Source organism: Podospora anserina, chromosome 5 (assembly GCF_000226545.1).
Source record: "Podospora anserina S mat+ genomic DNA chromosome 5, supercontig 5".
NCBI lineage: Eukaryota > Fungi > Ascomycota > Sordariomycetes > Sordariales > Podosporaceae > Podospora > Podospora anserina.
This window is the reverse complement of record NW_001914847.1, coordinates 253,639-268,281: the sequence shown is the minus strand read 5'-3', so window position 1 is coordinate 268,281 and position 14,643 is coordinate 253,639. Positions and strand designations below refer to the sequence as shown.

At 45.4% G+C, this 14,643-nt stretch overlaps 5 protein-coding genes across 5 annotated transcripts, besides 1 other annotated feature; 2 read left to right on the top strand and 3 right to left on the bottom strand.

Moving 5' to 3' along the window:
• Positions 1 to 3,248: 3,248 nt before the first annotated feature.
• Positions 3,249 to 3,337: a sequence feature (Similar to Small nucleolar RNA snR60/Z15/Z230/Z193/J17 (RFAM RF00309) (Erpin: E=3.9e-04);~snoRNA).
• Positions 3,338 to 4,973: 1,636 nt separating this feature from the next.
• Positions 4,974 to 6,862, bottom strand: PODANS_5_5320 (uncharacterized protein; the record flags this gene model as incomplete). The annotated part of the gene is made up of 2 exons (XM_001905354.1): positions 4,974 to 6,533; positions 6,575 to 6,862. 2 exons carry the CDS (start codon positions 6,860 to 6,862, stop codon positions 4,974 to 4,976), a joined length of 1,848 nt encoding a protein of 615 aa, XP_001905389.1.
• A 347-nt stretch (positions 6,863 to 7,209) lies between these two features.
• On the top strand, positions 7,210 to 7,942 carry PODANS_5_5310 (uncharacterized protein; the record flags this gene model as incomplete). Its single annotated transcript, XM_001905353.1, has 2 exons — positions 7,210 to 7,265; positions 7,342 to 7,942. The coding sequence occupies 2 exons, from the start codon at positions 7,210 to 7,212 to the stop codon at positions 7,940 to 7,942; spliced, it is 657 nt and encodes a 218-aa protein (XP_001905388.1).
• Positions 7,943 to 8,227: 285 nt separating this feature from the next.
• PODANS_5_5300 (uncharacterized protein) lies at positions 8,228 to 10,222 on the bottom strand (the record flags this gene model as incomplete). Its single annotated transcript, XM_001905352.1, has 2 exons — positions 8,228 to 9,997; positions 10,061 to 10,222. The coding sequence occupies 2 exons, from the start codon at positions 10,220 to 10,222 to the stop codon at positions 8,228 to 8,230; spliced, it is 1,932 nt and encodes a 643-aa protein (XP_001905387.1).
• Positions 10,223 to 10,777: 555 nt separating this feature from the next.
• On the top strand, positions 10,778 to 11,284 carry PODANS_5_5290 (uncharacterized protein; the record flags this gene model as incomplete). Its single annotated transcript, XM_001905351.1, has 3 exons — positions 10,778 to 10,919; positions 10,992 to 11,047; positions 11,117 to 11,284. The coding sequence occupies 3 exons, from the start codon at positions 10,778 to 10,780 to the stop codon at positions 11,282 to 11,284; spliced, it is 366 nt and encodes a 121-aa protein (XP_001905386.1).
• A 1,057-nt stretch (positions 11,285 to 12,341) lies between these two features.
• Positions 12,342 to 12,778, bottom strand: PODANS_5_5280 (uncharacterized protein; the record flags this gene model as incomplete). The annotated part of the gene is made up of 2 exons (XM_001905350.1): positions 12,342 to 12,680; positions 12,740 to 12,778. The coding sequence occupies 2 exons, from the start codon at positions 12,776 to 12,778 to the stop codon at positions 12,342 to 12,344; spliced, it is 378 nt and encodes a 125-aa protein (XP_001905385.1).
• Between the last annotated feature and the right edge of the window lie 1,865 nt (positions 12,779 to 14,643).

The following is a 14,643-nucleotide window of genomic DNA, read 5'->3' as shown; positions in this document are numbered from 1 at the left end:
TGAAGGTACCTCCAACGACACGACGAATGAGTTTAGGTACCCTACAATCCTTTTTAAAATACTTTACTTTACCGTAATTAAAATACTTAAGGTTATTTTTACCCTAGCTTTACGGCCTTTATTATTAAATAGTATCGACCTCTATAGATTTTACGTAAGTGGTCTCCGAGACGTAAGTCCCGTACAGCCGTCTTTTCCTTTTATCGTTAGGGTAGTAGGGCCCTTATACGTGTGTGCCCTTACGCTTCTTGCGGCGCTAATATTATCGATCGTTAATACGGATTACTATTATAACATACTTGTCGATAATCTCCGGTTATTCTATTTAATATAATTTATTTTTAACTTTTTTTTTAAGCCCGTTATAAAATAATTATATTAATCCTTTATTTTTAATTATATTATAAAATATATATATTTTAAATACTATAATATAATTGGTAATAAATCGAGTTTACTTAAGGTTAATTAGTTACTCTTAGGTACGCCTACCCTTATTATATTTTTTAAATACCTCTTTAATTTTCTTTTTAAAGCCTTTATATAATTTAAAACACTTCTTAATAATATCCCCCCTCTTATTATACACATTATTAAAGTAATTTCCTAAAATCGTCTGGAACTATATAAATACTATATCTTTAAGCCTAGACGTAATATATATAACCTTAGATTCCTCGTCCGGGAAACGAGAAGGGTAGTACCGAAAGTAAGCTTTAAGTTAGATCAGGAATCCTCATAGCTCTCCTTTTATACCTCTATAGCGATCGGGTACTGTCACGGTTCTGGAAGACAGTGGGGCCACGAGGGACCAATCAGGACTGGACCGAGCGATCGAGCGGGGCTCACGGTCCGAGTGGACGGAACGGACCAATAAGATGGGGACCGGGGACCGCGGCGGGGCTCACGGTCCACGGTCCACTGGTCTATGTATACGGAGGAACTGGCTGGTGTAAATAGACAGTTCCGCAGTATGCAATACAAGTCACAATCGTGGTATCTTAGCTGTTGTGATTGAGACATCTTGTTGTGCACTATTTAGCTGCACCGAACCAATTGTCAGAAGTTACCTTCAACCAGTATCCCTTTCAGAGGTTCTGTACAGAGGTTCGTCACAGGTACCTCGAGCTTAGTACGCTCTCCTTTTCTACGTAAAGTACCGATCTCCTGGTAGAGTATAGCGTTTTTTTACGTAAGGGTATCGTGGGAAAAATATAATTTACTTTTAAGCTTTTAAATATAAGTAAGAAGCTAGTCGATAGTAAGTTAAGTAAATACCCCTACCTAGATATTATTAATATTTCCGGCTATAGTATTAACTTAATACTTTTAACTTATCCGTAATAGAGTTAAAGTAAATATATAACGTGTAACGAACCCCTGTATAGAACCTTTGAAAGGGATATTAGTTAAAGGTTATTTTTGATAATTAGTTCGGTACGGCTAAACAGCGTATAATAAAATGTCTTAATATAATTATAAAATACCGTGAATATAAGTTGTAATTGCATACTACGGAACTATTTATCTATACTAGCCAGTTCCTCCGTATATATAGACCTGTTTATTACTATTATTATGAGTAATAGTGTCGATTATTACTTATCGTTTACTGAAGGCTAGTAATAATCGTGATTATCACCCTTGGCGCTAGTGATAATCTAACTTCCCCACTTTTCTATTCCAGTGGTTAAACAGGTCGCGCCCCACGCTCCCCACTTATGTCAGGTCCGTGACACCCTCTAGGTTTTTAATCAATCTCTAAAGTTATTTTTCCTTTAAAATCAAATATTAATTCAATATATTAGATTAAATAAAGTTTGTAGAGTATATAATGTTATTATTTTACTATTATAGATTATTAGCTATTAAATAAAGTACTACTATTTCATTATTACACAATATTAACTATACACTTAGCTTTCCGGAACCTCGGTTTACTATAGATATTTAAACTTTACTTTAGTTACTATAGTCTCTAAAATCTCATAAATATTATCAATTTTAAATCATAATATTATCTCACAAGCTCTATAATCTATAGAGCTTAAATATACCATTAAGTCTATAAGTAAATAATAAAAAGAATTTATTATTTATCATAGAGCTAATTTTTGATTTATTAAATATTTCATTATACAAAATTTACATTTACTTTTATTATATTATAGAAATCAAATTATATTTTATTAGTTTCAATGATTTATTAATGTTTATTTTTCTATTACCTTCATAGTAAATAATTTTATAAAGAAAGTATAGTACTATAATATAATATATATAAACAAAGTGCCATAATATAATGTTAACAACAGTAATAATAACTTTAATTTCTAATAAAATGGTAAAATTAATGCTAGACCCAAAGAGATAAAATAGCTTTAAATAATAGCGTAATAAAGCTTTAAATAATAGCGCTACCAACCCTTCAAAAAGTACCATATGAAAAACCCAATTTTTTTATTATATAAAAAGTTGACCAGTATAATAAATTCTTCAAGTAGTATAAAAGAAAATATAATTGTTAGCTGGTGAGCCCTGATAGGCCTATAATATAGAACCTATACAGGGTTGCTGTAAAATACAGCAGTGCGCAAGCGGAAGCAGGAGGATACGACGGCAGTGCCGAAGGAAGGTAAAGCACTGTAATACAGTGAGGTATAAGGAATAAGAATTGCCTTTATTGCCTTTGGCCTTAGCTTTTGGCTTTAACCTTAAACTTTTGCCCTTAAGGAAAGAAAGAAAGGAACTATTCTATAGGAGAGAGGAGAGGTCTATATATAGGCCTTCGTAGGCCTACTGTGGGTCCTGTAGGCCCTGGAAGCCCCTATACCACTTTGGGGTATTTGGTGGGCTTAGGTGGGTCTAGTGTAGACTCACGGAAATCTATAGAACCTTCGGTAGCAAAGATGCCCTGTAAATCACACTATTGTGGCAACTTACTGCGTAAGCTTGTAGCTACTTTGGAAGGTTCTAGTATCTATTGACTAAGCCTCAGGCCACAGTAGCCCTGTAAGCCTTCAAAGGTCCCTTGTAAAGAATATTCTAAAGGGATCCAAGCCGGGAAGTTCCATTACTGCTTATAGCAGTACTGCCCACTGTAATATTAATTTGTAGGGCAGTAAGTAGGGCACTTAGTAGTACCCACACATTAACAATAATATTAGACATTAATTTACTATTTATTTTACTTAAAAATTTCTTTTCTCTATTTGTAGGGACCTAGTTAGTTAGGTCTTGACGGGTAGTAGATCTTTTGATAGGAGTTAAAGTCAAGAATTATAAAATATTGATACATTAATTCCTTTTAAATATTTTCGTTATCTTTAACCACTAATAAGGTTTTTTTTTAGTCCTATCTTGTTGCGGTATTAGTTTTTTTACTTTAATGAAAAAAATAAATCTTATATTTAATTTAGTTTTTTTATTTATTTAAAATCTTTAAATTTTATGATAATATTAATAAATCTTTTATTAGTTTTAAAATCCGTAACAGTTTTTTAAAGTATGTTTTCTATTTAATTCTTGATTTAAAGCCAAAATATATTAAGATTATGCATCCGAAATCCATGAAGAGTGAAAAGTTAAAATACATCGTAAGTATAAATATTTATTCGATAATTATTAATAACCGGTTGTTACCGTTAAGCTAACAGGCAAGTTGCACAGTATGCGGGGCACGGGATGTACCCAGCCAATCGTTAAAGGAGCTAATAGGAAGCGGAGCGCTTCGGAGCGCTAGGGGCAAGGTGATCCAAGTGATCCTAAGGTGACAGGAGTGATCCATAGTGAGCCTACGCTGGAGGAAGTGATCCAAGATCACGCTGGGCATGGTGATCCAGGTGATCCACTTGTATATATATGGAGGAACTGGCCAGTGTTAGATAGACAGTTCCGCAGTATGCAATTACAAGTCACATTGGTTGGTATCCTGATTATTGTGATTGAGATGAGCCATTGTTGTACACTGTTTAGCTGTACCAAACTAGGATTGTTCAGAAGCAGCCTTCGACTAGTATCGCTTTCAGAGGTTCTTGATAGGAGTTCGTCGCACTGGTAATTTAAAAGCTAAGATAATATAATTTTAAATTTACATATGTTACTAAATTTTTTAGGTATAACGGAAATAAATATAGTTTTGATTATATATAGTTTTAAATAGAATATCGTATTTCAAACGCTGGAATTTAACTTTATAATAAATAATTAGTGTTTTCCAATATTTAATAAGAAATAATATTATATTACTATTATAAATTCTTAATATTAATTTAATAACCTATTATAAAAGAAAGGTTTTTTCATATAGATTTTGTAAGGTTTATGATACTACTATTCAGGGCTGTTTTAGTGTTTTATTATTAGTATTAATTTTTTGGTTTTAATAGTAGGCAGGGCTTCTGTTCTGGCTTTTTACGTTACGCTCAGATGCTTTTTTAAGAGAAAGAAATTAATTATTTGTTATTTGAAATTTATTAATATTAATTAAGTAACTTGTAATATTCTATTAGTTTTTAACAAAGTAAAAATAGTTTTTTTAATATTTTTTAAAGATACTAAAATACTATCCATATTTAAGGCTTTATGAATCTCTTAGTTTAAAGTTTAGTTTTTTATTTTAATATAGTAGATAAAGTTACTATTTAAGTATATTTTATATGCCTATAGTTTCTTATAGCTTTTTTTTTTAAATTTGAATTGTTGTAAATAACTTTATTATCATTTTTATATTTTATATTTAACTTACGCTTTCTTTATATACTTTAAACTTCTTTCTTATATTTTCTCTTTTGGTTTTCTTTTCCCTGGTTTTTTCTGTATCTTATTAGGCATGGAACTATTGATTAACTAAGAAAATACTAATCGAAATCAACAATACAGAGGCCTGCGAAAAGCTCTCGGCAACTGATTTACAGTATAATTCTCCATCTAAACTGCAGAAGTCTTAACCATTATCCTCTATCTCTAACGGTCTATGACTCCGACCGTAAGAATGTCTTGAACACCGGTGCATCTGTGCAGTCCTCCCACGGATAGCCGATCTTCTTGAGGAATGTTTCTAGTTCGCCAATCTCCTCGTTCGGGCAAACGATGCCTGTCAAAACCTGCCCAATATCACCACCGTGGTTTCTGTACTGGAACAGACTGATGTTGTATTTGACACGCAAGGTCTGTAGGAAGCGCTCAAGAGCACCGGGCCGTTCTGGGAATCGGAATGTGTACAGACGCTCGTTAGGCACACTAGAACGGCCACCAACCATGTATCGAATGTGACTCTTTGCTAACTCGTCGTTGGACAGATCGGTGATATCCATGGTGCCGGACTCCTTGATGCGGCTGATAACCGACTGCAGTTGCTGTGCGCGTTCACTACCAACGGCGGTTAATGAGATACCCAGGAGCACATTTGCTTCAGTTGGGCTGGCGTAACGATAGCTAAACTCGGTGACAGAGTGAGGCATGACGGCGTTGATGAGTTCAGCGAAGGCTCCCGGGCTTTCTGGGATGCGGGCTGCAAGTAAAGCCTCTCTTCCCTCGCCGTACGTAGCACGGGCTGCAACAAAGCCCAAGCGGTCAAAGTTCATGTTTGCGCCGGATGTGATGGCCACGACAGACCGTGTAGGATCCGGGGTTGGATTGGCGGCCACCCACTTCTTCAGACCGGCAATGGCCAGGGCACCAGCTGGTTCAATGATAGACCTGGTATCCTCAAACATGTCCTTGATAGCGGCACAGGCCTCGTCTGTGGTTACCCGAACCATTTCGTCCACAACCTCCTGACAAATACGGAACGTTTCCTCGCCCGTAATCTTGACCGCGGCGCCATCGGCGAACAACCCAACATCCTTGAGAAGCACACGCTCCCCCTTGTCGAGAGACTGAGTCATCGCATCCGCGTCGTACGTTTCCACGCCAATGATCTTGACATGCGGTGCAATACGCTTGACGTACACACCAACGCCGGCGATCAGGCCGCCTCCACCCACGCAGCAGAAGATGGCATCAAGCTTCTGCAGGTTTGTTTGTGAGAGAATCTCCATACCGATAGTTCCTTGGCCGGCAATAACATAAGGGTCGTCGAACGGGGGAATGTTTATCAGGCCATCCTGCTTTTCCCGCCGAGCACATTCCTCCTTGGCCTCGTCAAAGTCGGCGCCGTGAAGAACAACGTGTCCGCCCATTCTCGATACATTGAGATGCTTGATGCTTGGTGTGCCCTTGGGCATCACAATAGTGGCTGGGATTTTCAACCTGCGGGCCGAGTAAGCAACGCCCTGAGCATGATTGCCAGCGCTGCAACAAACGACACCCTTCCAGGACTCGGTAGCGTCGAGATGAGCCATCTTGTTGTACGCTCCTCTGAGTTTGAAACTGAATACCGGTTGCTCATCCTCGCGCTTCAACAGGACCTTGCGCTCCAGTCGGTTGCTCAGGCCAACAGCGTGCACCAAAGGAGTTTCTTTGCACACCTCTCTCACCCGCGGGTAGGAGGTGATGATAAGGCGAAGATACTGTACACGTAGGATAATGAGCTTCTCGATCAAAAACTAAGAATGGACTCGGGGTGACTCACATCTGGGTTACCATTCGGTAGCAGATACTCGTCTGGCACGACCTTTTTCACTTCATCTTTCTTGTCTTCAGCGGGGGGTGTTGGCTTTGCGCTGTACTCTGTCAGAGCGAAGCTGTTCAGCGACATGTTCCTGGGCAAACCCCCAGCACCAAGGCCGCCGTTGCCGTTGCGGAATGCGGTGGGCAGCTGTGGCACGCCATTGACCACATAGTCACCGTTAACATGGCCGGCCGTCTGCTCTGCCACACTCCCCTCATGACGAGGTGCATTCGAATTTGTGGAAGCCATTTCAGTATGACAGTCGTTGAAGTCGCAAGAAGACTGACGATGCACACACTCTCTGTTGGGAAGGCCCCGGTCTCGGCCGACTTTTGAAGGAAAGAAAGTTTTGGTGGGTCCTGCAGGGCGTCTCTTGGCGGCTGGGGTTGGGATCCACACCGCCCGTTGCCCGCCGCCCGGGCGTGTGCCCGTTCAGATCCCCACCTTAGCTGGCGTCATGGAAATTCATTCATTCATGGGCGGGCCCGCATTGGAAACCAACCTCGAACGATTCCCCCAACGCCACCAATCATCACGACCCCCTTTTCCTAAGACCGCATTCGATCTTCCCTGGATCAGCGAGGCGGATTTCTACAATGTCGAACGGACCCCTCTCCAACCGACCCCTTCCCTCGTCATTTGACAGCAACGAGTGAGTCCCGACCACTACATATTGCTTGCCATTGTTTCCTAAAGGAGCACCACTACTTACACGCGCCCCGCCACAGTGACTTTTACAATGAGAATGGCTTCCAAAAGGTCCTTCGCCGCCTGAAGGAGGAACCGCTCGTCCCAATCGGATGTCTCCTCACCGTTGCCGCCTTCACCAACGCCTACCGTGCCATGCGCCGCGGTGACCATGCAAAGGTGCAGAAGATGTTCCGTGCCCGTGTGGCCGCCCAGGCATTTACCGTTGTTGCCATGGTCGCTGGCGGCATGTACTACCAGGCCGACCGCCACAAGCAGAAGGAGCTTTGGAAGCTGCGGCAGCAAAAGGATGCCGAGGAGAAGCATCAGAAGTGGATCAGGGAGCTGGAAGCCCGCGATGCCGAGGAGAAGGCTCTCCAAGAACGGCTTGACAAGAGGCGGAAGAGGGCAGCTGAGCGCGCTGGTGGCACAGGCACCGAAAGTGTTGCTGCTCAGGCAAGGGCAGCCTTGAGAGAGTCCAAAGCTGGAAAAACCGAAACAGGCGAGGCCACCTCAACCGAGGCGAACCAGGCGGATGGAGGGGTGCTTGGCTCACTCGGTGGATGGTTTGGCGGATCCAAAAAGGCACCAGAAGACACAACACCGGCATTAGAGTCCAAGCCAGAAGACCCGAAGAACTAAGGGTGAAGTGGATGGCTGTAACGGCAGCTCACAGAGATCCAGGCTGCGATGTCGGGCAATGTAAGATATGTGAGATAAATGCACCTTCTCCATGAAGCTGTACTTTCTTGACAGTGATGAGGATGGTTTCTCGTCTTGATTCGTCTCATTTTGCAAAGCTGATGAGAGGGTGTATATTCCAGCACAGGTTTCAACGCTTGATGTGGGCGTAAATGAATTGTATTATGCATTACTCTCTCCCCTCTATGGAGCGCTGGCGAGCCGTTGCCATGGTTGCCATCTTCTTTACATCATACTCCCACCACTTCGATTCCCCCCTATGAGTCCAGCCATCTCTAAGAGGGCACGGTCGGCCTCGATATCACCCGTCCCAAGGTTGATTCTCCGTCTCGCCTCGGCCTCTCTAGCCTCCCAGGCCCATCGCTCAGCCTGGTGCTTGGCTTCCTCGTCCCCGCCGCAACCCCAGACCTCCAGATCTGAAATCTCGAAGCGGTCTTGGAAGTCGAATTTCCTGCACGCGCTTCCCTGGAAAGCACTACTACCTCGCGAGGTGTAGTTGTGGGTGAAACATCCAAATTCGAAACTGCTATCCATGACAAGCGATACGGGGCCCATTGATATGGTGCTTGACCGGCGATATGCTTGTGTAGGTTGCGGTGGTGGGCAGCCAAATGACACGCCGCCAATCGGGGTAGATGCCGAGGGTTTTGTGAAAGAAGCATAGTCCTTGTTGCTCGGGGATGCTCGGAAGACATCATGCACAGGCTGGAGTTGAAACAGTATCGAATCCGAATCCCCAAAGCACTCGCGATGTGTGTGCCTCCATGGCTGACTCAGGTAAACCCCAAACGTTACTCTCTCGCCAATGGCGCGATTCCCAGAGGGGTATCGCCGTGGGGGTAGTGTTGACAGGAATGCCGTTTCCGCACCACCTGCCCTATGGGTTTTGTCCGGTAGACAGATCCCATGTACCAGCAGTATGGTCGGTGCTCCCCAGTTGAAGACTTTCGTTTCAAAACTGCCCATGCTGAACCCATCTTCCCCCCCTGCGTACAGTAATCGGAGCTTGCGAAAGAGAGATTCGCCGGGAATGAAGAAAGAGAGCTGCGACATGATGCTCAGGTTAAGGAGAGAGCCTTTGTCCTGCAGGAGAGGTTGAACCACGTCAGGCACGACAGTGGAGCCGCCCACGTGTTTGTGGAAGTCGAGAGTTTTGGAGAACAAAAAGTGTTCAAATAGAGGAGTGAACCCAGAGAAAACGAATGGCATCGACGAAGGGATTATCGAATTGAACCGAGAAAACCTGATGCCCGGTGAATGCTCTACGTCGAGGAAAGCCGCCACGATACAGTCAGCAACGACCCCCAATTCCTCAAGCTCCTTCCCAACAACACGATTCGCATGTGAAGATAGGCTCTCCTGGGCGCCTAATGGAGCAACGAGAAGCAGCAACACGATGATCTTCTTCAAGTTGCCCGCCGGAATCAGGGCGTGATTGGGTGGGGGTCCATCTCCAAGTTTGCCAACGTTGGCATAATCCAGCAAATCCAAGGCAGCAAGGACAAGGTCGTCCTCATCCTCACAACCCAGGTCATCCTCATCATCTCCTGCAATGTCGACAGCAAAACCAGAAGCGTGTGAGGAATTAGCGGGCGCTCCTGAGCCGTCGATGACAGGCGACTTGTCCCTGTTGACATGTTCGGACAGCTTCCGGTCATAGACAGCCAGGCTCTTGAACAGCAATTTCCTCCTGTCGTCAGCACCCGTTGCTAATACCCTCTGATATCGATCGGTCATAATGGTGATGACCATGACCATTTCCTCCAAGCCCAGCACTGCTGGAGCATCTCGCAAGAATGGAAAAGCGCCTATATATGATATCATCTGAAATATAACTGGCGACACACCCAGCACATCCGGTATCTCAAGAAAGCGCGCAATGGTATCCTCTTTGAGATGGCGGACATTCTGTTCCTGGTCTGCGAGACTCTTGAAGACCTCTTTGAATGAGTAGATCTCAAGAGAGGTGAAGCATTTGTCGGCAAACTTGGCGGCCTGTGTTGAAGAAGCCACTTGGTTAGAGGGTCATGTGGAAGTGAGAAAAGACTTGGTACTTGCCAATTCCTTAGTCAACTCCTCTCGAGACGGAGGAGGCCGTCTTTGGTCTGATTGAGTTTGGCCCATGGTAACTACATGTACGGGGTGTATCGATGAGGAAGTGTAGGTTGGAGTACACGGGAAGAAGTTGGGGCTAAAGCAGTCGCCTCGTGTGCCCCACATAAGCTTCGGTTCGCACTGCTTGGCTGTGCTGGCGGTATCTTTCCATCCTTCTGTTGCATCTATGATAGGTACCGCGTTGAGGAAAGTACGGGCAGTGCAAGAATGCGTCTAGGTAAGCTAGGCTCCTCAGGGCATCCGAGTGCCTCCCATCCCAAATATCAGCTAAACTGCAAACGCTATGGGAATATGGTTAATCGCGGTTGTCGTCACAGTCATGGTAGTGCAGTGTGATTTCCCATTCCAAATTATAACAGCCAGGCGGGACGGGACAAGGGGACCCTGTTGCGGGGTGTTGATCATGCGTCATTGTTACCTGGTCAAGGATAGCAGCTACTTGTTTGTCCCCGCTGCCCCTTCCGTGTTGTGGGGTGATCCAATCACCTGTTGTTCCCCGCCTCGACAACACAGGGGACGAGGAATGGGATGCTCTTATTGAAGAGAGTGATACAAAAGCAGCTGTGGTTCCCCGCACTGGTTTTGCTCTGGCTTCATCACTGCCCAACACAATTACTCCTCGATCAAATTGGACAAACATCAAAACGAAACCTCATCAAAATGACCGACCAAGATGCGAATGTCGTAAGCCAAGCCCCTGTCGACGAGACTCCCATTTCGCCCAGTCGACCCAACCCAGCCAGGAAGAACTCGCTCGAGCACCACCTGGCGCATCGCCCAGATCGCCAGGAGCTCATTAATAGTAATTCAGACTCACACCCTGGTTCTGAGGAATCTCTTGTGGCTGTCATGGCCTGACTCACGCGTGTCCTAGAAAACATACTTCCCGCCTCAACCGCAGCGCCGGCTATCCAAGCCCAACAGAAAGAGGTCCGTTCCTGTTTGAGAGCACCATGGTGCTGCACAAACACAGCTTTTAACCTGCATTATCTTCTACAGCTCGAGAAACACATGCGTGCCGACTCCCTCAATGAAAAGATCGCCCATCGCCCTGCGCCAGAGACAGTGTTGGAGAAACACATCATCCACGAGGACCCCCGTTCGCCCGAGGACAAGTACGCCGAGGCTATCGAGGACGAATATGCTAAGAGGGAGGGCGGTGCGTAGGGAGAGTAGTGGTCTGGTGGGGTATCTTGTTCCCATGTGAAACTAGGGTTGACCCCAAGATGGTATCATCGGCAGTCACAAATGGTGACGAAAGCATACGCTGGAAGTACAGGAAATTTGTATGGTATCGAACTGACTGGGTTTCCGCTTTTATGTTATAATTTTTTTCTGGTCGTTTTGTTGATACTTCCGCAGTGGCGACCACGCAGGTGTCTGTGATTTGAACAAGGCTGATGCTGACCTTAAATGCCTGTCAGCGTGGGAGCCGCACGGGGCAAGCTAACAATCATCAGGAAATTAGAGACTTAACTGTCACTGCAGGCGCGCACATGACAAACCATCCTCTCCCTATCCCAATAAGTTTCTCTGATAGTACCGACTCGGTACACATTGTGTGCGTAGTAGCCCCCCCTTGCGGGTGCTTGGGCTGCGACAATGGTCTTGGCATAGATGACATGTGTAAGTGGCTGGCTCTTCTGATTGGAAGTTCCATTGGTTAGGTGGAACGACATACAGCAACCCTAGAAGAATTCCATTTTCATTTCCATTTCCAAGACCGTCTGGTTTTCCAATTGCCCAATAAGTCCACCCACAAGCCGGTGAAGGCTGAGATTTGGTTCCACACACCGGACGCCACGCATCATGTCTGTGATATATGTCGTGCAGGTAGTTTGGAAATTGTGCAAAAGCACGTGACAAAGCAAGAATTGATTGGTTATTGATTGGATAGTAGGCCTCTTTCTATCTTCTCCGTCGACCTTCTAGTTCTTCCTGCTTCTTGTTGCTTCTCATGACTCATGATTTTCGTTTGTATCTCACACTCTACAGAGCAATCGATGGTTCCAAGGCCTTATTTCATTGCTCTTACCACGGAAGAGGTGAGCTAGTCTTCTGGAAGCCGCAGAGTGAAGGAAGACGGGACATTGCAACACCAGATTTGCAGTTCTAAGCAGCCATGCTGCTCTTGTCTATTATTTTCTACTAATTGAACCCGAATGTATGAAAGAGAAAAGTGTTGTCAAAGCTGCCCCTACCCTAATCGCCATAGCCCCATTCCTCAATCATGAACGCCCAGCTGATGATGTCTAGTACGGTACAGTGTTGTGTGTCCAAAAGTCCATCCCATATATCCTACAATTTCCCTGAAAATGCTCAAAAAAACCACCAGAAACGCCGAGACCATGCAAGTAGATACTTTCTCACTGCTACATCGGACGCCCAAACAAGCCTTAGTTTCGACTGTTATCCTTGCGCCTATCATCCTTGTGCTTGTTGCCATAGACAGTAAAGGCACCTCGAGATTCTGAGGCTCTTGGCTCGTCAGTGCTTGGATTGGGACGATGGTGATTGATGACAACAGTGCTGCCATGTCTTGACACGTCGACATTGTAATCCTCTGCATTATGAGGTTAGTACCAGCTAGATTGGCTCGGGGATTGTGCGGTGACAACTTACTTGCATAAGGAGATCGGTATTGGGCCTGGTCGTGCCCATAGGGTCCAGATGAGGTAGAGTAGTCCATCGTATAGGTCGTGGTGTGTGAGTGAGTAGAGTGGCTGGATGACCGGCTGCCAGAAGAATTGTTCGAGTAATAGGTTGATGATGAGCGGCTTGGGTTTTGGTGAACAATGGTACTATGTTTGGAACCGTTATAGGAAGGCATGGCAAACGTTACTCTGAAAAGTAGGTGGAAGAGGCTTCTTGTAAAGAATATTGTGGAATTGGGCCGTAGGTTACAGAGTGATGGATTTTCGAGGGCTTGTCGGGTGAGGAATAGCACTGGGCAACATGGTTTGGGACTGAGGATATATATACAAAAAAAAACGAGTTTGAGAAAAAACGATGAAAGCGAACCACAAACCATTATCCTGACGGCCCAAGCTAGAATAGGTTTGCGCCCCCAGTCGTGGAGGCGATTAGGGACAAGGCATCATACCAGGGGCGGTGCTCAGTGCTTCGGTGAGGACATGCCAAACCCCAGGCAGACCGCAAGGCCAAGTCTCATAACCTGGGGAAGAGCTCGGTGCCTTGTATCCTTCGCTTATATTGTTAGGAACCTATTGGGAGTGGATCGGTCTGTTCGAATGCGTGAGTCAAAAGATCCAGGGGGCGGCCATCCATGTCAACAAAGAGACCTTGATGGTGGGGGTGAAAGCTCCTCTAATGGCGGCCACAGCAGGGTGTCGTGACAGCCGGACCTGCAGGTCAGCTGCATATGGAATTCTCGGGTTTGGAGGGGTACTTTGCAACGGGTACATCTTGGGTTACTGGCATCGCATCAACGACCGCTGCGAGTCGTGTCTGCGATGCCGACAGGGCGTAAAGCCTGGCGGGCAGAGAGTCCTAGGTCTCACCAGGTGAGGTGCCCCCAGGACTTCAGTTTAGGGCTCGGTCAGCTGAAGCAGCGAAGTTGCGCGTCCCTCTCTGGGGGCCAACGGGCAGACAGCTTGGCTTAGCGGCTGCGAATGCCTCACATTGCAACCTACTACATTGACGTTGACGACGACGCGTATTGATGCTTTGTCTGCGTATGCCTCAGGGAAGACCCTGAGCTCGGGGCCCTTTGACTTTGCGAGTCGTTTGTTGCCTGGATTTTCTGGGGGCTGGCACGGCGCAGTAGTTTGCTGTTGCCTTGAACTTGATGGAACTGTCGAGTTTGAACCCAGCATAGATATTCTGGTGGCTGGATGAGTGACTCATGATGATGAAGCCCAGGAAAAAGACTACACAACGCCCCGACGAGTGCCTTGAGATATTGAGGGTGGTCACTGCCTCAAAAGGCAAATGGGCCCTCGATTTTCGGTGAGTTTTGTGGTTCTCCTTTGGTCTTCAACCTGGTTGTTGCCAAGTGCTTCACGATACTTGGGCCTTCATTGAACAGCTGCAACAATTTCGACCCAAGAACGCCCCCAAATTTAATTGACTGACATTTTTGACTTCAAGTGATTTCAGAGACCATGACCGGAATCTAGGAAGTTTGTCGTTACTCACAAGTGAGAAGAAGGGCTTTGTTCTTGGTGCATTCCGCCTCGTTGTCATCCATGATTACCCCTTGTTTGCGGGGCCAGTGTGCCTGTCGAATCTGTAGCGCAGGCAATGTGGCAAAGCACACCAGTGGTTCGCGGCCTACCAGGCCGACATGACCGACACCGAAAATGACGGGGAGTTCGGAGCAGAAAATGGGAGGCCATCATCAAGTGAGTTGAGCATTGCTCTTGTGCTGCTTTGGTGACGGTGGATGCTTTAATGTTTGAGATGGAGTTTTGGCTTGGCACAAATCAAGCACTGTGGGGTAATTCCGTCAGCGATGCTAGTGTGGGTGCCTACAGGGGCCATTGCCACGAAACACATTGGGGTTG